Source organism: Bolinopsis microptera, chromosome 1 (genome assembly GCF_026151205.1).
Source record: "Bolinopsis microptera isolate Bmic1 chromosome 1, MBARI_Bmic_1.0, whole genome shotgun sequence".
In the NCBI taxonomy this organism is placed as follows: Eukaryota; Metazoa; Ctenophora; class Tentaculata; order Lobata; family Bolinopsidae; genus Bolinopsis; species Bolinopsis microptera.
In genome coordinates, this window is record NC_087072.1 from 11914361 (window position 1) to 11938108 (window position 23748).

Here is a 23748-nt window from a genome sequence, read left to right on the forward strand (position 1 = left end):
CCAGAGCGAGCACCCGACCAATTTACCTAGACCCTAGAGCCGTTCCGGTAATCAAGGATTCCTAACGACATTCATAAGAGGTGGCACCTCGCGGAGAACGACAATTATTGCTTAGTTCTCATTGCTGCAACTTTGGGTACGGAGTAGCTCCTAATCTTTGGCTTCCCAGCTCCATCTTTAAGTTAATGCCTAATATAGATATTTTCACATTTGTTTTGTAGTAACCATTTCTTAGTATATTTATTATTATGTTGGTAGGTTTATCCCAACATCCCTCAAATTAACGTCTCTCAATCGTCCAATTAACTGGAACTGTAACAATCAGTCGAGCCTGTGATCTAAAGTAACTCAAGTTAATCCGTGCTTGACACGATGACTCAAAAGTACAAAGTATCCTAAATGAGACCGAATTCGGTCGTTATAACTAAACTGTGAATGAAATTAAAGGCCATTAATCAAAGCTTCTACATAAATTGCCTCTTCCTAAAACCCATCGGTCTGGTGTCCTTAGCCCAGAACACAATGCCTAACACTTTTGCACGATAATTTGATTAAGGACCATTGCTCAAATTTCGGTAAAATTTGCATAACAGTTTGCACGTCAACCCACCAATATTTTGTACGAAATTAAGTACACCTGCACAAATTGTATACTTTTACACGATGATTTAATCAAAGATCTCTGCACGATTTTCGGTACTATTTGCATAATTATTATGTTATGTACAGAAATTTGGTACCCCTGAACAAATTATATATTACTAGTGTAACTCACTAGTAATATATAATTCAAATGTTCAGTTTCATTTTGAACTGATCCGTTTCAAGGTCCTGTAATATGGGCCAGGGCTTGGTCTAGACTCTAGATCGAGCTTAGACCGTCCGTGCGTGGTGAAGAGCCACATCCTGCACGAGGTGACCCTGCTAGACCGGCATGTCATTGAAGAATCCGACTGTCTGGGTCAACTAAACACGGCGGATCTAGAGGAGCACATACCTCGAAAAACAAGCCGGGTTTATGAAGACCTGCACCCGTGATTGTATCTACAGATGAGGGTATTGGATTATAGTGTCACATCCAGGTTGCAGTGGCGCCGTGCCTAGAACAATGTCTAACCATTAGACAAAATCCCCCCTCACTTTTATGATGACACACGATAACAGCACTAGGGTTCAAGCCCCTAACTACTCAGTGGCAGCTAGATCCCTGTATGACGGGCCCTCCCTAAAACCCCCGGGAGGGGTGGGTCCTGATAGTCGCAGCAACCCTGTTACTACCCTTTTAGTTCGTAGGAAAACCCCTTTTCAGGTTAGCACCTTCAACTGTAGGACTCTCAACCCTGTATCACGTAAACAGGAGTTAGCTCACTCAGCCAGCAGCCTTCCTGCATCATAATGATGTTATCTCCCTGCAAGAACATCGCCAACACCACAAAGAATCCCTAAGAATTGAAAACATCTTATCATATCAGCTCATCACTGCTTCTGCTACAAAGAATTTAGTTAATGCGTCGGTTGGTGGTGTTGGGTTTCTTTTATCTCCTAGAATTCAGAAATCTCTCCTATCTGTAGAGAAAGTTAATAGCAGAATCATCTTGCTCCATGTAAACGGAAATCCTCGCCTCACAGTCCTCTCATGTTATGCTCCTACTAACTGCAGTGATATTGAAGAAAAAACTGCATTCTACAACGCTCTTACCAGGATCATCTCTAAGGTACCTCCTCACAACATGCTAGCAGTGTGAGGTGATTTCAACGCGAAGCTCAGTAATAGCTACGGTTTCACATACCATCAGTCAACCAACGACAACGGTGAACGACTACTGGATCTGGTAGACCAACACCAGCTGATAGTTGCTAACCGCTGTTTCCAGAAACCGGCTAATAAAATTTGGACCTATGAAGACCCCAAAAGAACAAAGCATCAAATTGACTTTGTACTCTGGCGTAAGAAGTGGGCAAATAGTGTGAAGAACTGTCAAGCGTACAACATCATGCAAACTGTCGGTTCAGATCACCGGATTGTAGCATGTTTTGTTCAAGTCAGCTACAGAGTCAACAAAACTCCAGCACGGGACCCTCTTAGGAGCATTGACTGGACTCCACTGACCCACGATTCCATCATGAAACACCAGTATGCAGTGGAAGTGAAAAACAGGTACAGTGCACTCCTAGAGGAAGCAGAACTCGAGTCCGACGACGACCTGCTCGTTAAAAGCGTTACAAGCACAGCACTTAAGGTGTTGCCAAAAAAGAGGAAGAGGAAACGGGAAAATCCTTACAACGATCCTAATATTGCACACCATCGCAATATCCTAAAGGATGCGTCCCTGAGTCACAGGCTTTCCCCCTCTTTTTCGTCCAAGGAAAAGCTTGAAGACGCAAAGAAGCAACTGGGCGAAGCCTATAATGCTGCTACTCGACAACAGACTGACCGGCTGGAGAAAACTAACCCTGAGCACAGGCATCGCAGTTCCTGGCACATCATCAGGCAACTAACATCTTCCGACACTGTGCCATACTGCAAAGTGCCAGGAGGCACTACCGAAGAACGGCTCAACATCTGGTTCGAGCACTTCAAGTCCCTTCTAGGCACAGAACAGCCTCCGGCGGACCTCACCCTCCCCTTCTTCAACCAGCGAGTCTCTGACACCCTGCCCATCAGCTGCTCATCCTTCAGCATGTCAGAACTCGACTGCTCGACACGGTTCTGAAGTCCGCCAAGTCCGCCAAGTCACCCGGTCTAGATAGCATCCCTCCCTCAGTCTGGAAGCTTCCCCAGCTACGTGAAAACCTCCTCGGATTCTGTAACAAAGCACTTATGGATGGTGTGATCCCTCAAGCCTGGAAAACGGCCTCTATCATTCCTATCCCCAAAAAGGGTGATCTTACTAATCCAGGAAACTACCGTGGCATTTCACTGGCACCGGTTGCAGCGAAAGTTTTTAACAAGCTCATCCTCAACCGGATCTACCCATTCATTGATCCCCTCTTGCGGCCAAACCAAAATGGTTTCCGTAGAGGAAGATCCACACTCCCACAGGTCCTTGCCCTACGTCGTATACTCGAGGAATGCAAGATCGGAAATCGCTCAGCCGCAATTGTGTTTGTCGATTTTTCGAAAGCGTTCGACAGCATTAACCGGGATGCCCTTTTCCACATCCTCTCCCTCTACGGTATCCCTGCTCCACTTGTAGATGCTATCAGGCTTCTTTATGACTCATCGTTCTCTCGTGTCCAGACCATCGACGGCCTTACTGACTTTTTTAGGACACTTATTGGAGTTCTTCAAGGGGACACTCTAGCACCCTTTCTCTTCGTCATCGTCCTTGACTATGTCCTCAGAAGCTGCATGGGTGAAGAATTCGGTCTTACCATCGTGCCTAGGAAAAGTCGAAGAGTGCCTGCGGTCAAAATCACAGACCTTGACTTTGCTGATGATTTGGCCTTAATTTCAGACACCATAGAGCAAGTCCAACTTCTGCTGACAGACCTTGAAAATGCAGCCGCACAAATTGGTCTTGCCATGAATGCTTCTAAGACCGAGTTCATGACCATCAACATCCCTGACACTGTCGACCTACATTCCATCTCAGGCCGCCAGATTAAACAGGTTGATGACTTTAAATACCTCGGCTCTTTCATTGCGGACAGTAGAAAGGATTTCAACACAAGGAAAGGAATGGCCTGGTCAGCCTGTATTAAACTGCAAAAAGTCTGGTCCTCTGGCATTTCCGAACAACTGAAAGTCAAGTTCTTTAGAGCCTGTGTCGAACCAGTATTGCTCTATGGATCAGAGACATGGACCATAAACAAGCAGCTTGAGAAGCGCCTCAACGGATGCTACACCCGTCTTTTAATGAAGGCCAAGAACATCTCGTGGAAGAAGCATCCAACCCTCAAGCAGATCTATGGCAACCTTCCATCTATTGCCTCAGTGGTTGCGTCGAGGCGTTCCAGATTTGCTGGGCATTGCATGAGAGCTTCTGACCAAGTTATCTCCACTATCCTCCCCTGGCGACTTGCCCAATCCGGCCGTGGAAGGAGACCACTCACCTTCCTGGACGTAGTAGCTCGTGACACTGGGCTCCAGTTAGACGACCTTCGAACTGTTATGTGCGATTGAGACGTGTGGAGGCAGACAGTGAATGGGATTTCGATTGAGGATCGCCCAAAGTAAAAGTAAGCAAAGTAAAGTAACTCACTAACCCGGTCGGGATTTCACTGCCGCAGTTAAAAAGGGTAGGAGTATTATTTACCCGCTGAGTCAGTAACACATAATCGCATAATCAGTTCTTTCTCGTGGATAATTAAGTAATTATTAGGCACCACATTCCATGATCCAAGGTCCGTACACTCTGTACCACGACTATTATCTATCTCTTCCGGATACACCGCCCATCAGGGGCTACACTCCTCAGAACTCAAACTCGCTGCTTGCTGGAGGAATGACAGAGAGATCTCCTCTCTGTGGGGTGGTCACACAATGTGATGGCCCTGTTAAAGCTTAACGAATCTCAACATGTGCATGAAAAATATTTAAACTACTTAGTACCTAATACCTATGCTATAGCCTATAAGCACAGAGAAAGACTAACATTCTCTTTCGCCATAATAATATGTAGTATTTAAATAGGCAGCACTGTTTTCAATATTACACAATACACATGTCCATTGTCCATGTGAAGAAAGTTGAGTAATCTATTCTGATTTACCATGAATTTAATAAAAGTTGTAGCTTATAATGCAGAATGGTGTCCAGTTTGCAAGATTTGCAGTGTAAGCAAGCACTATGTGGAGTTAAACTTGGACATGTGCATGAAAAATATTTAAACCACTTAGTACCTGATACCTATGCTATAGCCTATAAGTAAAGAGAAAGACTAACATTCTCTTTCGCCATAATAATATGTAGTATTAATAGGCAGCACTGTTTTCAATATTACTTACTTAATTGCGTCTAGGAGAAAAGGTTATCTTTAATTCTTTAGTTAATCTGTGAAATAAATTCGCCGCTCTTTCGTATTCAGATTTTTGATACCAGTTAAAGTAATGCTCACAATTAATAAGTCCCGAGTTATCTAGCTATAATAGTGATTGTCATTTACTCATATTATCTTATTATCAACTAATGTCAATGTGTCCTATATCAAAGTGAAAGAAACACTTGAAACAAAACTGACTGATGGTCCCATAATTTGCAAAGCTCTTGTATCGTAATTGCTAATTGGTCTGTTTCGACGTTTAACACCTAGACAGTTATTGGTCACTTGGTGGTGGAACACAAATCAGTCTGTTCTAAGAATACAATTCAACCTCGATAGTAGTTTCGGCTTATTGGTTACCTGTTTAATGTTCCTTAACCGATCTACCTAACCGATCAGTTTAGTCGACGATTGTTTTGATCTTTATAATTGGGTTCTGAAACCAAGTTTAATCGATTTCTCGTGCAATTTTAGGTCAATGAGTTTATAGCAAGGTCGATATTTTGACAAATTTCTAGCTTTCTGACAGAAAATAAATTTGGGTTTGAATAGGGGGTAATTAAAGATACACTACAGTACAGTACTTACACTCACATTCACAAGCATGCGAGCGCTCACTTGGTCCGAATGAGCGGCAAACCGGGAAACGTCGAACAAGCTCTGGTGACGTCATAGTAACATGACCTCAGGCTCATAATCACGTGACCTCAGAACCAATCAACAAGGTTCAGGTCTGGCCAGCTCTCTGTTATCTGATTTTGAGGTGACGTACGACACCTCGTTAAACCAATCATTGTGTGGAATGCTGCAAATTTTCGGTGACCGACCACTAAGAACCTCTCATTCCGGGCTCCCACAGGTATCACATCACATGGCCCAATCAGTGACGTATCATTTGTGATTTGTGATGTGATCCATATTCTAAAAATCCTAACAGCCGGACAACCAAGAACCTGGGTAGGATCACATGACAGTTTAGTAAGTAGCTGTGTATTAAGATTATATTACAGGCATTTGAGCTTTCCAGATTTTAATGTTGTAGCTATCCTTCTCAAATGTTAGACACAAATTCATAACAATCAAAATCCCAAAGAAATCATGGCCGAAGTCAAGTCTAGCCTTAGGGAACTCATTTGGAATTCTATAGAGTTTGGATTTCCTGTTGCCAGTGCAGTCCTTAGTATTTTTGGAACACTGGCTAATTCAGCCTCCTTGAGCTTCTTCATAAAAAAGGAAGAAAAAGGTATCGGCGATAAACTACTGATGCTGCTGAATAGCATAGATCTACTACTCTGTATTACTGCGACAGCAATCTGTTGCATTATGTCGTCAATGATGAAATTCGACAATGCGGATGGACTAAGTCAGGAAAGCTTTGTAGTTCTTTTACTTTTTGTGTTATCTTTCTTATACGTACTTTTGATTGAGGGGACAGCGTTTGTGACTTGTCTACTTAGCGTAACAAGAGCAATAAGCATCGCTTTTCCGTTCTATCATATAAAGAGTAAGTTATTAATGATAGTAGGAGTGGTGGTGTTTATCATGATGCTGTTTTGTAACGCACCATTTCAATTTGGTACAAATTTTAACGGAGCTTTCTTCACCCGGATAGGGATGGATTCACTGGTGATACTGGTGGTGGTGTCTGCCACTGTTGTATCTGTATACAAGTTATTAATGATAGTAGGAGTGGTGGTGTTTATCATGACGCAGTTTAATCCCACATTTAGTACAAATTTAAACGGAGTTTTCTTCGTCCTGATAGGAAAAAGTTCACTGTTGATACTGGTGGTGGTGTCTGCTACTGTTGTATCTGTATACAACCTGGCAAGAAATGATCTCCAAGGTGCAGAAGGAATAAACAGAAACAGGAAAGCTACATGGACAGTGGTTATCCTCTCAGCACTCTTCATCGTTTTTAATTCCATCTACCTTGCAGGAATTGTGGCCACTTTTCTAGACTTTGGTCAGTATTTAGATCTGTCTTTGAAAGATGGTAATATTACTATTGATGATTCTCGTGATTCAGAAACCAAACCAAATGCATTCGTTACTTATTTGCTTTTGTTGGGGACATTATTTGCAATGCCCCTGAATTCTGCCATGAATCCAGTTGTTTATTTAGTGCGAAAAAGTGATATGCGTCATTTCTTCACGGAACGTTTATCAAAACTGTCGTACATTGTGCACCCCACCATCGAAGTGGTGCAACTTCCCACCAATGAACTCCTAACACCATCTACCAGAAACTCGAGAAGCTTGAGTCCACTAGACTTCAACCCCCTAGCCTCTCCGAGTCACTGATAGCCGATACGTACCCCCAGTTAGCGTCGAAAACCAGTACATTCTTCCAGTTCCAGTCGGAAATCAGTAAATTCTTCAAGTTCCAGTACCAACCCTGTTACGAGACGGTGGGTCTAACGAAATACTGAAGGAGCCCTCACCACGAGAGACCCCTGTGGAAACGTGTTAATCGATTCCACAGAGCGAGTACCCGACCAATTTACCTAGACCCTAGAGCCGTTCCGGTAATCAAGGATTCCTAACGACATTCATAAGAGGTGGCACCTCGCGGAGAACGACAATTATTGCTTAGTTCTCATTGCTGCAACTTTGGGTACGGAGTAGCTCCTAATCTTTGGCTTCCCAGCTAGGCAGCTCCATCTTTAAGTTAATTAAATGCCTAATATTGATATTTTCACATTTGTTTTGTAGTAACCAATTCTTAGTATATTTATTATTATGTTGGTAGGTTTATCCCAACATCCCTCAAATTAACGTCTCTCAATCGTCCAATAAACTGGAACTGTAACAATCAGTCCAGCCTGTGATCTAAAGTAACTCAAGTTAATCCGTGCTTGACACGATGACTCAAAAGTACAAAGTATCCTAAATGAGACCGAATTCGGTCGTTATAACTAAACTGTGAATGAAATTAAAGGCCATTAATCAAAGCTTCTTCATAAATTGCCTCTTCCTAAAAGTTAAAACCCATCGGTCTGGTGTCCTTGGCCCAGAACACAAGGCCTAACACTTTTGCACGATAATTTGGCAGGCAACGTTACGCCACTGCTGAACAAATTATGTATTACTAGTGTAAAACACTAACCCGGGATTTCACTGCCGCAGTTAAAAAGGAAGGAGTATTTACCCGCTGAGTCAGTAACACATAATCGCATAATCAGTTCTTTCTCGTGGATAATTAAGTAATTATTAGGCACCACATTCCATGATCATAAGGTCCGTACACTCTGTACCACGACTATTATCTATCTCTTCCGGATACACCGCCCATCAGGGGCTACACTCCTCAGAACTCAAACTCGCTGCTTGCTGGAGGAATGACAGAGAGATCTCCTCTCTGTGGGGTGGTCACACAATGTGATGGCCCTGTTAAAGCTTAACGAATCTCAACATAGGTGACATAGGTAGGTAGGTATTACACCTTATCACTCCCGTCTTGAACCGCTTTCCATTTTTATTTAAATTGTTTTAGAAATTAACCCTTATTAACTCCGCACCACACCCGCCTATTATATTTGAAAACATGCATTACATTGTCGTTTGAAAGTATGAACTCTCTCTACAGTTCAAACAGACCGCAATCAGTGCTCTTCACTCCTAATAAGCTTATAGTATTACTTGCGGGGCTAACCTAATTATGATTAATGTACCAATGTTACACAATATGCAGTAATGGAAGAGTGAGCGAAGAGGGAGAAAAAGTGAGCCATTTTATGAAAATTTGTGGTACAAAACCATCAATTTACCACCGGCCGATCAAAATTTGCTTATTCGCTTCGTCAGAGTTTTATCGGCACTATACCGAAAAAACCAGTCCCGTAACTCTTACCGTTTTTTAATATAGCCGCTCGGAAATTTCCCGCACACACACACACACAAACATTTGCCATCTATAGTGGACTGACTAATTGGTTGCGGGTAAGAAATTCGGTCAAATCTGTAAAATTTCGGCCCTGGAAATTTGAGCTTCAAAAACTAAAAATGGGACAGAGTATGGGATAGTATGATTTTCCAATTTTTTTCGAGATTTTGAACTCCAGTACCCAAATTTGGTTTCATACCATCACTAATTGGTTACTGGGCAAAAATTTCATCCAATGTGTCAAATGTGTGAAACATTCAGAAATTGTCATATCTGAAAATGGGACAACTTTTCGTTTTTGTTAAACTTTCTGCTGTGAGCTTCCTCCGACCGGAATCAAATTTACAGCACTTCAATCATATCATTTGCCATCTATGTTTCTTTGTTTGTTTGTTTATAGAACCCGTCCCCAATCTCGTATCGGAAAATGACTAAACTCAGGTCTGAGTGTGAATACGGCCATCTATAGCAATAGTACAATAGTATAGTAGACTGACTAATTGGTTGCAGGCGAGAAATTCGGTCAAAATTGTGACAGAAATGAGAAAATAAGATAAGAGAGAATTTACTCTATCGCAATGTCTTGATAACATGATTACAATAACTATACACCTTAGGCATAGATCCAGCAGAAAGATCAAGATGGTGAAATTAGCCCAAATAAAGGACTTTACGAAACTCTTAAGTAAGCAATTTTGTTCGGGATTTTCACTCCCAGCACCTCAATTTTACAATTTGGTTTCATATCATCCATCATCAAGTAAAAATTGCCAAAAGATTGATTACGTAATATGTGAATTGTGAACGACCCCTAACTGATTAATTGGATTCTGGGCAAAAAGTAGCAATCGTGCTATCCAAGTAAGTAATTACTAATTAATTAGTAACTAATTACTATTTAGTACTCATTAGTAACTAATTCGTTACTAATTAGTACTCATTAGTAACTAATTCGTTACTAATTACTAATTAGTACTTACTGGAAATATTTGAGTCCAATCTGCTGAGCATGAGACAAGGTATCTTTTATCTTCTTCAGGTCTTCTAAAGAAGTAACACCCTTTTCTACCATGGCCCTAGCGGCTACAGGCCCTATACCGTTTACTCGAGTTAGCAGGGATATTGCGGTAGATGTCTGAAAAGGATATAATCAAACTGTGTTTTCTATAAACAATGCTGAGAACGATTGTTACCTGTTTTGATAATGCATAAAAAGTTATGAAGCTTTTAAAATCTTAGATTGAACATCTTCTTTTTGATATCAGAAAATAAAACCTTGACACACGCTGTAACCCCTTTTGAAATAAAAGTTAAAACCAATAACATTACCTCGTCTTTATCTATTTTTTCAATTTTCTTCAATTTTCCAGTCGCAATGAACTCATCAATCTTCTCACCGATTTTCTTGCCGATACCAGGAAGCTTTGTCGCTTCACTTCCACTCGATATTGTGTAATCTAAACCCGCCAACTTAAACGAAATTCACGATTAGCACGAAGAAATAGACTCTAGTCCACTTAATTTAATCATCTACCAGGATAAGAGACTAGCAAACATATAAAGAAGGGTTATATTTAATCAGAGCACTTACTACGTACTTACTACGTACTGAGGTACTGACATACCGAGTGAGCTGCCTTTTTATACGCCTTTGCTTTAAACACGTTATTTGAAACGTTCTTCTCGAAATCACTGAGCTTGCTGAGCATATCGGAGAGTTGCTCGTTCTTATTGCCAGCATCAGGTGCTTTTCTTTTTACTTTCGGAGGAGAGCTTACCTCGGACTTTCTCTTGCTCATATTATCAATCAGATCATTGAACTTTAGATCATATAATATGTTATTATTTGATAATCGCTTAATTACTGTTAGAATTATAGGTATAATCTTATCTGGTAGATACAGATTAATGTAATTAAAATAAATGTAATTCAATTATAGCTTCGAAAATGAAAATCAAGGAAATTGGTAAACCAAAACATCAGCTATAGATCAGTGGGATCTCACTGTACAGCTAGAAATTACATTTTTTTTATACAAGATCACATTTAAAATCGTACAACCGTGAAAAATAAATATTTCAAAACAAAAAACGGCTAAAAAAGCGGCTAAAGCCAAAGTTCCATTTCAAAATGTGTACAAAATACACAAAATAATAGTTAGACAGAAAATATGACGTCAAATTGTTTACCTAAAGTCATATCACAAGATAACAGAGTGATAACTAAATAATAAACTACAATCCTTTAAACTCGAACGGAGGAGGACTGTCCTGATAATAACAACTACAATCGAGATAGAGAACAACTACAACCCTTTAAACTCGAACGGAGGAGGACTGTCCTGATAATAACAACTACAATCGAGAGAGAGAACAACTACAATCCTTTAAACTCGAAGGGAGGAGGAGTGTCCTGACCATCTTTACATAAACCCAGGAAGCTGATAACGGCAGCACCGACGTCCTCCGTATTAGACATGTGAAGGTGGTGCGGGCCCGGCAGTTCTAACTGCTTTACTGTAGAGTGCTTGTTCAGGTAGTCAATACCTGCGCAGTGTGTTCTGATCAGATCAAGGTATCTGTGTATGGAAATTGGACAGGATTCAGAAGCTTGTAAGTACTCATAGATTTGCACTACTGAGAACAGATTTAACAACTAAACAAACAATACCTTCTATGTATGATGGGTGGTGGAATTGTTTGAACCCATCTGTAGCAATGAGATAGAGAATGGGATTCTGCCAGCTTTTAATCAAGGGGAATAGTACATCTTTAGTCATACGTATTAATCTGAAATGTAGGTACTATCTCGTAAACAGGTTTCACATTATATAATTTATGCTGAACTAATCTTTAAAAAAATAAAAATGAGTCAATAGTCATGTGTGCTGCATTCTGCTCAATAAAAAACAACTGTATACACTATACAGTATACAGTATACTGTATACACCACACAGTATATACACTACACAGTGTATGCACAGCGTATACACAGTGTATACACAGTGTACACATTATACAGAAGTGCCAGAACTTACGCGGGGTACCGGAGCCGTTTATCGTAAGTGAACTGGTGCCCCTCCGGCAGCATCTGAATACTCCTATCCAACATGAACTGAGCCACCTCCGGGTCCATACCCTTATAGAACACTGTCCGTGTGATCTTCTCTGACAGTACTTCTAAATCTTTGTAGATCTTGTGGTTGAAAGTGTCGTCCACTAGCATATCTGTAGCTTTCCTCAGATTCTCCACCACTTGGTCATTAGGCTGGTGGAAGGGGAGGAGACCGTCTATTGCTACAAACTTGTCTATTTTATCAGGGTACGTCGCTGTGTAAATACCTTGTGGGATGTTATATTTGTATCCTCTCAAATTTTGCAAATATCCACGAAAGTTAGCTTGTTGGTAGAATGTATATTGTATGTAAGGCAAACTCTAATCTAAAGTTAGCTTGTTGGTAGAATGTATATTGTATGTAAGGCAAACTCTAATCTAAAGTTAGCGTGTTGGTAGAATGTATATTGTATGTAAGCCAAACTCTAATCTAAAGTTAGCTTGTTGGTAGAATGTATATTGTATGTAAAGCAAACTCTAATCTAAAGTTAGCTAGTTGGTAGAATGTATAATGTATATTGTATGAAAGGCACTCTAATCTAACCTGAGATCATGCCGCCTAAACTGTGACCAATCAGTGAGAATTGTTCCAGCTTCAGCCCTCTCCGAACATGCTCCAAATCAACTATATAATCTGCGAGAGTGTTACCATGATTACAATAGTTTACAATGGTTACAATAGTGTTACAATGGTAACGATAGTGTTACAATTACAAATTCAGTGAGTCCAATTTTTTTTTATCTCAACACTTATTTTACTTCGGACATTCCAACAGCCACATTGTTACACAAGTGTGTAACCAGCCAATTACAGGAAGCCGAAGGATTCAATTATACATTAGGCCAGTGACGGTTAAGGTAGTGTGTACCATACTTTCTTCGCCCGAGACTTTGCTGCAATGGGCAGCTCCTCATTTAACCCTCACACCCGATTTCTCGAGTATTTGGCTGAGTGGACCGGGGTGCTGCATAGACCACTCAGGATCCTTAGCTGAGCGTCAACGACGCTCACCCCACGGCTAGTGACAGAGTCGGGAATCGAACCTGGTACCTCAAGCAATACCAGGCGGATTAACCAACTGAGCCACTGAGCCGTTTAATTTATTGTTATATTAAAGAATAAACCCGATTTACCACGGAGTTTGGGAGAAAGGAAAAAGCCGCGGTAAATCGGGGTTTGCGGTAAATCGGTGTTTTGATTGTTCACATATAATACATATAAAGTACCTATAATGTACCTATAAAGTACCTATAATGTACCTATGGTGTGAGTGTACGCTGATTTAGGTTTGTGAGACGAGTAGCCGTGTCCAGGCAGATCTATAGCAATATATCTCCTGTTTTTAGGAAGCTTTGTTAACAGAGGAACAAAAGAGTAGCAGTTATCCAGCCAGCCATGTACCATCAGTACTGGGGGAGCATCTCGTGGTCCAACCTGGAGATGGTTATTTCAGTATACTGTATTACTGCAGTACGACTACTATTTACTGTAATACACTGAACACTGGACCAGCTGACCCCTAGATTAATATTGGACCTAGTTAAAAATAAGATTTCAAAGCAGGATGAAGTCACATGTTCTGAGATTCCGAAATTAAAATCACAACTAGTCCCAGACACAGTACATGTAGAGAATAATGACCTGTATGCCCCTGACATATCCCCACGGAACCTTGACATGGAGTCTATCTGCAGTCCTCAGCAGAGAGTGACAGTTCTTTAACAGTTGAGTAGTACTTCCCATTATCTCACACTGCTAGCACAGGTTTTAAATCTATTAATTTCGATACTCAGAAATAAATTTATTGCTAGTTGAATATTATCTTTTCGTTGAAATATACACATGAAGTTTCATGCGAATTAGTATGGCACCATGCTGTGTATTACCATGTCTACTATAAAGTCTTTGTCATATTTACTTGTTATCAACTGTGATGTAAAAGCAATAAATAAAAACACTTTTTTACAGTTAACTTTCATGAAAAGAATGTAACAAAATATCTACAGCAAATTATAAATTTTTACCGGTCACTTGGTAAAAACTTTAAATTGCAAAATCAAAATCAAAACATAATGAATCTGAATAGCAATCATCAAAGAAGTAAGGACTATAATCAATAAACAGGGCGGTTACTATGGTAACTAGTGCAGTAACCATGGTAATTATTAGTGTAACCATGTTAACTACTATAATCTAGCTGCTATAACGGAATTGTTCAGGAATGTTTCAATAGTCAGGGCGGTTGAGTCCGGATTTGACATGTGGAAATGGTGGGGTCCCTCTATAACCTCGTGTTCAACCAAACTGTTCATACTCTTCACTGCTCCAATTAATCCTGGAATCAAAACCAGTTAAACTAAATTATATCTTGGAAATGATGGACGTGTTTATCTTAATACACTGTGAAATTCTTATCGGTAGTTACCATAATGTATAATATTTTAATATACTGCAACTGGCCACATAACTAACCTTTAATTACTGGTAGTATACTGTTCACACCCTTATCTCCTTCAAGGTACAACACTGGTTTCTCTAACGATTTTATGAACTCAGAGTAATGGTCCTTTGTCAGGTACATTATACTGAGGAGAAGGTTCTGTTAGTTTAATGCTCAACAATAGACTGACGATAAGGCGGGTATTACTTCAATTACAAGACAAAGCTCAAAGGTGGATTTCGGCACATATCAGTAATCAGTATCGGTGTCAGAGTTGGGCAGTGGAAACATTAATCTAAAATACCTGTTGTATCTGAGTTTAGGATCATATAACTGTTTAATACCACCCTGACACGGTACAGTATTACGTTCCACCATCAGCTTGCACAGTTCAACATCTAGGCCCAAATACCTGACAGATAGCGAGGTGTAAATCTGGTCAGACAAAAGATTCTTTTAAAAACAGTACAGTCTATACCCGACCACCCGACCATGAAAGCTATATTGTTTTATATTGTTAAAAACTAATTCATTTGGTGTGTGGTTCTGTTGTAACTTAATGCTGCGTGTTTGTGTGTTTTAAAATTGTGTATTAGAAAATCAATAAGATTAAAATTGTTATTAATCAAAGTAGGTAAAATTAAGTTCCCAGTTTTTACACAAGAGTCACTAACCAGGTGCTCTGGGACTAAGTTCCCAGTACACAAGAGTCACTAACCAGGTGCTCTGGGACTAAGTTCCCAGTACACAAGAGTCACTAACCAGGTGCTCTGGGACTAAGTTCCCAGTACACAAGAGTCACTAACCAGGTGCTCTGGGACTAAGTTCCCAGTACACAAGAGTCACTAACCAAGTGCTCTGGGACTAAGTTCCCAGAACACAAGAGTCACTAACCAGGTGCTCTGGGACTAAGTTCCCAGTACACAAGAGTCATTAACCAAGTGCTCTGGGACTAAGTTCCCGGTACACAAGAGTCACTAACCAGGTGCTCTGGGACTAAGTTCCCAGTACACAAGAGTCACTAACCAGGTGCTCTGGGACTAAGTTCCCAGTACACAAGAGTCACTAACCAGGTGCTCTGGGACTAAGTTCCCAGTACACAAGAGTCACTAACCAGGTGCTCTGGGACTAAGTTCCCAGTACACAAGAGTCACTAACCAGGTGCTCTGGGACTAAGTTCCCAGTACACAAGAGTCACTAACCAGGTGCTCTGGAACTAAGTTCCCAGTACACAAGATTCACTAACCAGGTGCTCTGGGACTAAGTTCCCAGTACACAAGATTCACTAACCAGGTGCTCTGGGACTAAGTTCCCAGTACACAAGAGTCACTAACCAGGTGCTCTGGGAATAAGTTCCCAGTACACAAGAGTCACTAACCAGGTGCTCTGGGACTAAGTTCCCAGTACACAAGAGTCACTAACCAGGTGCTCTGGGACTAAGTTCCCAGTTTTTACACAGGAGTCACTAACCAGGTGCTCTGGGACTAAGTTCCCGGTACACAAGAGTCACTAACCAGGCGCTCTGGGACTAAGTTCCCAGTACACAAGAGTCACTAACCAGGCGCTCTGGGACTAAGTTCCCAGTACACAAGAGTCACTAACCAGGTGCTCTGGGACTTTATTTCAGCTAAGATGGACTCGTCTTTATAAACTTTACTTCTGAAACCGTCGTTAACGTGGTCGTCCGAAGCCTTCCGCAAATTCTTCACCACCTGAAATTAACCCAGTACTTAAAGTAGCAATGTGTGGAACTCTAACAGTCAACACAGAGGTCAGAGGTTCGTGGTTCCAACAAAGAAGTGTAAAACCATTACCTCAGAGGGTTCTTTGACGTACGGAAACAAACTGTCCAGAACAACAGTTTTATCAATGTGATCGGAGTAAGTAGCAGAGTATAGTATTGATATTATACCGGACATACTGTGTCCTATAATGGTAAACTTCTCCAACTCCAAACTTCTCCGAATGTGCTCTAAATCTGCTACCCCATCTGAATTACACAAAATCTAATTAACATTCTAACCTTTATTTTACAAGAATTTTGGCGATTCTAAAGTTCAGGTTTGTCTAGTTTTTAATAAGAAAAAAGTAAGTTTAGCTCACTTAGAATAAAGTTGTAATATCCGTTAGGTTTGTGAGTAGAATGTCCATGTCCTGGAAGATCTAGAGCGATATACCTCCGATTTTTAGGTAGTTTAGTTAACAGAGGAAGAAAAGAGTGGCAGTTGTCGAGCCAGCCGTGGAACAGGAGGACTGGGGGAGCGTCTCTTGGACCTACCTGTGGGTTGTGTGAGCTCACATTGTAGAAAATATACTTCATTGTTTGGACCAATATAATATTACACACATTTGACAAACGAGGTGAAGTAAACTAACCTCGAATCCTTTGATTTGTCCCCATGGAACCTTGATGGACACTGCCGTGCAGTTCTGCAACAATTTTCTGCAATTTCTAACTATCTGACTTGCAGCCATTCTGTAAACAGTAATTAATTAGTTTACCTTGCCAAGGACAATATATGTTAGGTTAGTAGGTCTAACATTAAAATTAACAATAATTTATTCATATAAATTTAGTCACGTGACTTTTGCGCACAGGTGACCTCAAAATGTTGCCCGCGCTCAGCGCAACCGCACGAAGAAATGCGCGGCAATTAAGTACAGTAAAACATCCATCGGTAATACAACTTCCCTCGCAAACCAGAGATATCATCATAATTTGCGTCATCATTTACATTGAACTAGAATATTCTGATTGTTAATATAAAGTGTCACTTGATAAAACTTGAATTGTTTTGAAGGAATCCTGACTTTGAATAAACCGGGGGAAGAAACCCGCTCAGATATTCTACCCTCTCTCTAAGTTGCAAAGTCCAGTCCCCAGTATAATTAACAATGTTCCAGCAGCACCTTTCCATCCCAATCTGCCCTCCCCTAGTACCGCCCCTACAATAGCAGTAAACAAGAGAGTGAGACTGTTAACCACTGGTACTGCTATTCCCAGGTCTGTAGAGCCCAGCAGCAGGTAGAATAACACTGAACCCAGTTGATTACTAAGTAGAGATATCAGGTAGAGCGGCTTGTAGAGTAGAAACAGGATCTTATCTACGTTTGACTGGCAAGTTTCTATTCCGGAACTGAATTTCTTGATGAGAGGGTTTGTGCTGCCCCATAGTATTGATACCAACACCATTTTTAATGAGGAACTATCCATAGTGAAACTGTTGACAAATAAGAATGTGACCCTTCTTCTATGATACCATCAACTGGGGGTGGAGTGCGTTATTAACTAAGTGTTACCATGGTTACTGGTTATTAACCAACTGTTACCATGGTTACTGGTTATTAACTAACTGTTACCATGGTTACTGGTTATTAACTAACTGTTATCATGGTTACTGGTTATTAACTAACTGTTACCATGGTTACTGGTTATTAACTAACTGTTACCATGGTTACTGGTTATTAACTAACTGTTACCATGGTTACTGGTTATTAACAAACCTTGTTTTCAAATTTAGAGTTTGTGTAAGTGTTGAGAATCAGAGAAATTTAGATTTTGTGTTTTTATCTTACTTGAGAGCAGTAATAGACTTTTCTTAATGATTTAATAGTAGAAATTTTAAATATTTTATCACAAATAATAAATTACATTGTCATAGGAACTAGACATATAAAATACAATTAATATGCTACACTTAATTAATCATACAGAACTATGAAATTGCCCCAAATATCTACCAAATCAGAACAGAAGTTGTGGAATGTACTCTCCAAAGAGAACGTTTATAATTTATTGTCAAATCTTGTCGTATATTTTCATAGTTTGTCATACTTTGTCGTTTATTGTCATGAAAATGGGCAGTCTCGGTTCATGCCCTAAAAGAGAAGAAAGCTATGCCCAAATGATAAACTAATATTGATGCAGCAGGATGACAGTATGATTAATGTATTTATGTTTGATAAGATGTTAATTTCTAGTGTTCACATTCTATGAGGTTTAATGGAAATAATACATGAACATTTAAAACTTTTTAACATAACCACCGACTAATAAGCTAGAGAGATAAATAAGAAATAAAGTTTGTTATTAAAAGTAACATTTAAAGTTATTAAGTTTATATGTAGATTATAAATTGAGAATTATACACTCATTTAACATAAATTACTATAAAAGATTAGAAAATTTTCAGAACTTTGCACAAAAAACATGCAAAAAAACCGTCTTATATGTCGTCATGTCCGGGCATGGGGAAGGAAGAGGCAAAGTTAACAACTTTCTTTTTTAGAGCTTCAGTTTTCTCCAGAATATCTTTGTCGTTAAGAAGGATCTCCTTGAACTCCTTTAACAATTTAGTCTCCTGCTTATCTTGGACACATTTTGCTATTTCGATACCTAAGAAATAATAATACATAATATGTAATATTGTCAACGGAACAAATCAATCTTATTTCTGAAAAACTCCCAAAATCAAGCTTCAGGCCCTTATAAAGTCTTTATTTGAATCTGCTTCATGGTTGGGGGGGGGGGGGGGGGGGGGGGGGGTGGTGATTGACACAGGACTTATCATTCCTAAATTACCTTCATGAATGAGTTGAGCTACAATTTCAAATTCACTCTCCTTAAACTGGCGAGTAGTGAGAGCTGAAGTTCCTAATCTTACTCCACCCGGTCTGAAATTAGATATATCTTTAGATTCAGTAGCTTTAGGGGGAAACATGACTATAGAATCGTAAAATAGTTTTAGAAGACAAGTAAAGGAACGACAAATAAAGGGACGACAAATAAAGGGACGACAAATAAAGGGACGACAAATAAAGGGACGACAAGTAAAGGGACGACAAGTAAAGGGACGACAAGTAAAGGGACGACAAATAAAGGGACAAATAAGACAAGCATTACCTAAATGCGTTCTTATCCCCAGGAACAGTGTTCTTATTAGCAGTGATACTGCAAGTGTCCAGTGTTTGATCGACTCTGTTACCGTCTATACCGCTGGGACGGAGATCAACTAGAACTATGTGGTTATCTGTACCGTCAGACACCACCTTGTAGCCTTTGTTTTGTAGAAATACACACAGAGCCTTGGAGTTCGCTACAACCTGAATAAGTGTTATCTTCAGTTGAAAACTTTGTGAATATCCATTTTGAATTATAAAAATCTGCACCCTATGCTTGTATCCACAGTACCTGCAGTGATTACCTGTCTCTGGTATTGAGGGTAATGACACAGTATATGCAGTGATTACCTGTTTCTGGTATTGAGGGTAATGACACAGTACCTGCAGTGATTACCTGTCTCTGGTATTGAGGGTAATGACACAGTACCTGCATTGATTACCTGTCTCTGGTATTGAGGGTAATGACACAGTACCTGCAGTGATTACCTGTCTCTGGTATAGAGGGTAATGACACAGTACCTGCAGTCATTACCTGTCTCTGGTATTGAGGGTAATGACACAGTACCTGCCATGCAGTGATTACCTGTCTCTGGTATTAAGGGTAATGACACAGTATCTGCAGTGATTACCTGTCTCTGGTATTCCCTGAACTCGTCAGTATTAGCTTCTTTAAGAGCTGTTGCCACCGCTGCAATGATGTGGTTGTGGGGTCCTCCCTGAGCAAATTTCGTTGTTTTAAAATTTAACTCTGTTGTTTGGGGAATTTTCTTATTTAGTGATCGAAACTAAAAACGAAATAGCAATAACAAATATAGCAAATATAACAATATAAATGTGGGTCGAATAATGTGTCGCAAATTTGCAAATTACTGCACTGTTCGTTATGGGTATAAAATCTAGTAAAAGAAACCTGAAGCGCAGGGAATACAGCGAAATTAAGATCACCTGAAGCGCAGGGAATACAGCGAAATTAAGATCGTTCTCAATCTTGTAGGGGACTGGCTCCTTGCCAGGAACTTCTCTGAGACCACGTCTGAAGAATATGATACCAGACCTTGAGCCGCGCAGTGTTTTGTGCGTGGTGGTGGTTACTACATCACAGTAAGGGAACGGAGATCCTATCACTCCAGCCGATATTAGACCTGGGAGGAGATGAAGGTTTAGGTTTATAAAGAGAAACATACCACTTGTTATGACGTGACACCACGTGTTATGACGTGACACCACGTGTTATGACGTCACACCACGTGTTATGACGTCACACCACGTGAAGTCCGATATTAGACCTGGGAGGAGATGAAGGTTTATGTTTATAAAGAGAAACATTTATTAATACAGTTGAGTGCAAGTGGTCGATCTATATGACACTCTATCGAACTATCATTTCAGTAATTGCTATGTTTACAGTAAACAACATATGCAATAGATATTTAGCTAGGCTGCTATGTTAGGGTGTGTCCTACCTCCGATATGAGCCATATCAGCGACCAGCCAGGCTCCAGTAGAGTCAGCTATCTGCCTCATTCGCTTGTAGTCAATCTCTCTGGAGTAAGCACTGGCTCCAGCTATTAGCATGCGGGGTCTGAAGTAACTCACCTGACAACAAATACACTTAATACTTTAATAAGTTAATACTAACTGTATAATACTGTACTAGACACTGGTAACATTCAATAAAATAACAGAAATAATTGCGTGTTCATCTCACTGATTGTACAGCATGCGACGAGAAAGAAGAGACTATGACTGGGAGGGGCCGTGGGTGCCCGGGCGGGGGGGGGGGACTAATTTGGTCCTCTAGTTTATCATAGTCTATGAGGGGGGGGGGGGGACTAACCTGGTTCTCTAGTTTATCATAGTCTATGAGGGGGGGGGGGGACTAACCTGGTCCTCTAGTTTATCATAGTCTATGAGGGGGGGGGGAGACTAACCTGGTTCTCTAGTTTATCATAGTCTATGAGGGGGGACTAACCTGGTCCTCTAGTTTATCATAGTCTATGAGGGGGGGGGGGGGGGACTAACCTGGTTCTCTAGTTTATCATAGTCTATGAGGGGGGGGGGACTAACCTGGTCCTCTAGTTTATCATAGTCTATGAGGGGGGGGGACTAACCTGGTTCTCTAGTTTATCATAGTCTATGAGGGGGGACTAACCTGGTCCTCTAGTTTATCATAGTCTATGATGCCAGTATCTCTGTTCACGCTATAAGGCATACTCTCAAAGTAGATGCTAGTAGCAGAGATTCTCTTCTTGTCGGTCATGTACCCGTGAGTCAGGTGACCGCCGTCTGGAAGGTCCAGACCCATCACTCTCTCGTGAGGCTTCAATAGGGCTGCAATTTAATGGTCGTTAGACTGTAGATACTTAGATAGGTCTGATAAATTCGGTTCTTACAAATCATACAAAATATAATACGACCCTTATACAGCAGGGACCATGACCAGTACAGTCAGAATTATTGGCGTTAAAAATTTTATCATACAATTTTTATGATGAAATCAATATTTTTCAACGGGCCATAACTTAAATAATACTTCTGAATATCGAAATTACAAAATTCAAAAACTAGTCTGTAGACAATCGTTTCAATATTGTCTTAGGTGCAGAATGTTGTAGCTCTATACCCCTACAAAAATAAACGTTGAAAATAAAATACAATAACGATATTGATAATGAAGTATGTAAAATAGCTCTATTTACCAGTGTACACAGCAAAATTAGCAGGAGAGCCACTGTAGGGTTGTACATTAGCTCCCCACTCCCTCTCATCTAGGGAGAACGCCTCCAGTGCTCGCTTTATACAGAGTCTCTCTATTTGGTCGATGTACTCATTTCCACCGTAGTACCGTGCTCCTGGTAGTCCCTCGCTGTACTTGTTCGTCAGACATGAGCCCGCCTGAAAAGCACAAGATAACGAGAAACAGAAGGGTAAATATTCGAGAATCATGTCAGACAAGATGTTTCAAAAGTGTACAGGAAAACCAGAACAATTGCAATGTCCACTCACAGCATCCATCACAGCTTTAGAAGTGAAGTTTTCACTAGCAATGAGCTCCAAACATGACCGCTGACGGCTCTTCTCCTGTTTTATCAGACCATATAGCTCAGGATCCGCATCACACAGAGGTGTATTTCCTGTCACCTTTCCCATTCCTATCAGTGGGGAGTTAGTTCCGACATAGTAGTAGTATCAGTGGGGGGTTAGTATAACCGGACATTTGTTTGTAGGTTATATCAAGCTGGATGCAAACAGTAAAGAAGCAAAATCAGGCGAGAAATAAAGTAAAAATAAGATTTTATACGCTAACCTAACTGTATAATCCGGATTGTAGTATTGTTTATGAGTCGCATGGTTGCAATGTATTCTTGTGTTAAATTGTATTGATCCCGTTTGATGCGACAAGGAAAAATGCTCTTAAAAACAAACGATCAACTTCCAAATGGGGCCCGTATTACAAGAGTAAGAGATAGCGGCGGGTCTCAGTGCAGTGAATACTTTGGCAGCGCACGTGACGTGCATCCGCCCTAGTTTCGCTCATTATTTACCGTATATCATTGATACTTATTTAAGGATTACTGATAAGGGTATATTATAAATATATATAAGATAAGCTCCCAACACCGTGAGAAATATGACCAAGTATTCTAGGCAGATATATCACTCACTCACGTTATCAGGCACCACACTTACACGAGTAGATAAAGTGAGATTGGTGTTATCATAGACCATGAACTATCCTGGGAACCCCAACTAGATAACATAAAAAGTAAACTAACTACAAGTATAGCTATAATTAAACGTATTATGAAGTTTATTCCAGAAACAGAGTACCATAAACTGTATGACTCCTTATTCAAGTCTCATATGAGCTACTGTATCAGTAGCTGGGGTGGTGTCACACCTCATAGACTATCTAAACTGTTCTCCATCCAAAAAAGATGCGTACGCCTTCTATTTGGAAGCAAACCAAGCTTTGACCGGGCAGAGTACTATGAAACATGTGCACGTGTAAGACCATACAGTGAACACATCGCAAAAAGGAGCTTTGCTTTGGAAAACACTAAGCCAATATTCAATACCGAGAAAATCATGTCAATCCACAACCTGTACATCCAACATATATATCCACTGAACTGTTTAAAATCTTGAAACTGCATCAACCCATCTCTCTGACAAGTTTATTCCAAACAAGTTCCAGAACATGTAGCCAAACTATGCGGGTCCCCCGACACAAACTTGACATTTCTAAACACAATTTTGTCGTCAAAGGTACGACTATATGGAACATGAACAGTTTGATTGATAAAATATTCGACAAATGCACTCCTAATGAAAACAATGTCATGGTCCCTGGCTCTAGTAAATTTTCCGACCTTTCCTCCCCCATCTCAATTATCAAGAGCCGTATCAAAAAGCTG

The 23748-nt window shown here is 40.3% G+C and overlaps 3 protein-coding genes across 4 annotated transcripts in view; 1 reads left to right on the top strand and 2 right to left on the bottom strand.

Moving 5' to 3' along the window:
• Positions 1 to 23748, top strand: part of LOC134822213 (Golgi reassembly-stacking protein 2-like) — an 80028-nt gene that overhangs the window by 2067 nt on the left and 54213 nt on the right. The gene's annotated exons all lie outside the window — the stretch shown is intronic.
• LOC134815375 (DNA polymerase beta-like) lies at positions 9848 to 10670 on the bottom strand. The gene is made up of 3 exons (XM_063823939.1): positions 10497 to 10670; positions 10201 to 10341; positions 9848 to 10006 (listed from the first exon to the last, which is right to left on the bottom strand). Exons 1-3 carry the CDS (start codon positions 10668 to 10670, stop codon positions 9848 to 9850), a joined length of 474 nt encoding a protein of 157 aa, XP_063680009.1.
• The window catches only part of LOC134822204 (serine hydroxymethyltransferase, cytosolic-like), a 47502-nt gene continuing 41782 nt past the window's right edge, over positions 18029 to 23748 (bottom strand). Inside the window, exons 2-10 of the mRNA XM_063833116.1 lie at positions 22337 to 22482; positions 22030 to 22225; positions 21483 to 21661; positions 20794 to 20926; positions 20276 to 20472; positions 19960 to 20046; positions 19332 to 19531; positions 19011 to 19102; positions 18029 to 18824 (exon numbers count right to left, since the gene is read on the bottom strand). Of these exons, the coding sequence (XP_063689186.1) occupies positions 18655 to 18824; positions 19011 to 19102; positions 19332 to 19531; positions 19960 to 20046; positions 20276 to 20472; positions 20794 to 20926; positions 21483 to 21661; positions 22030 to 22225; positions 22337 to 22480 (1398 nt within the window). The 5' untranslated portion in view covers positions 22481 to 22482 and the 3' untranslated portion in view covers positions 18029 to 18654. The remainder of the gene's footprint in view (positions 18825 to 19010; positions 19103 to 19331; positions 19532 to 19959; positions 20047 to 20275; positions 20473 to 20793; positions 20927 to 21482; positions 21662 to 22029; positions 22226 to 22336; positions 22483 to 23748) is intronic.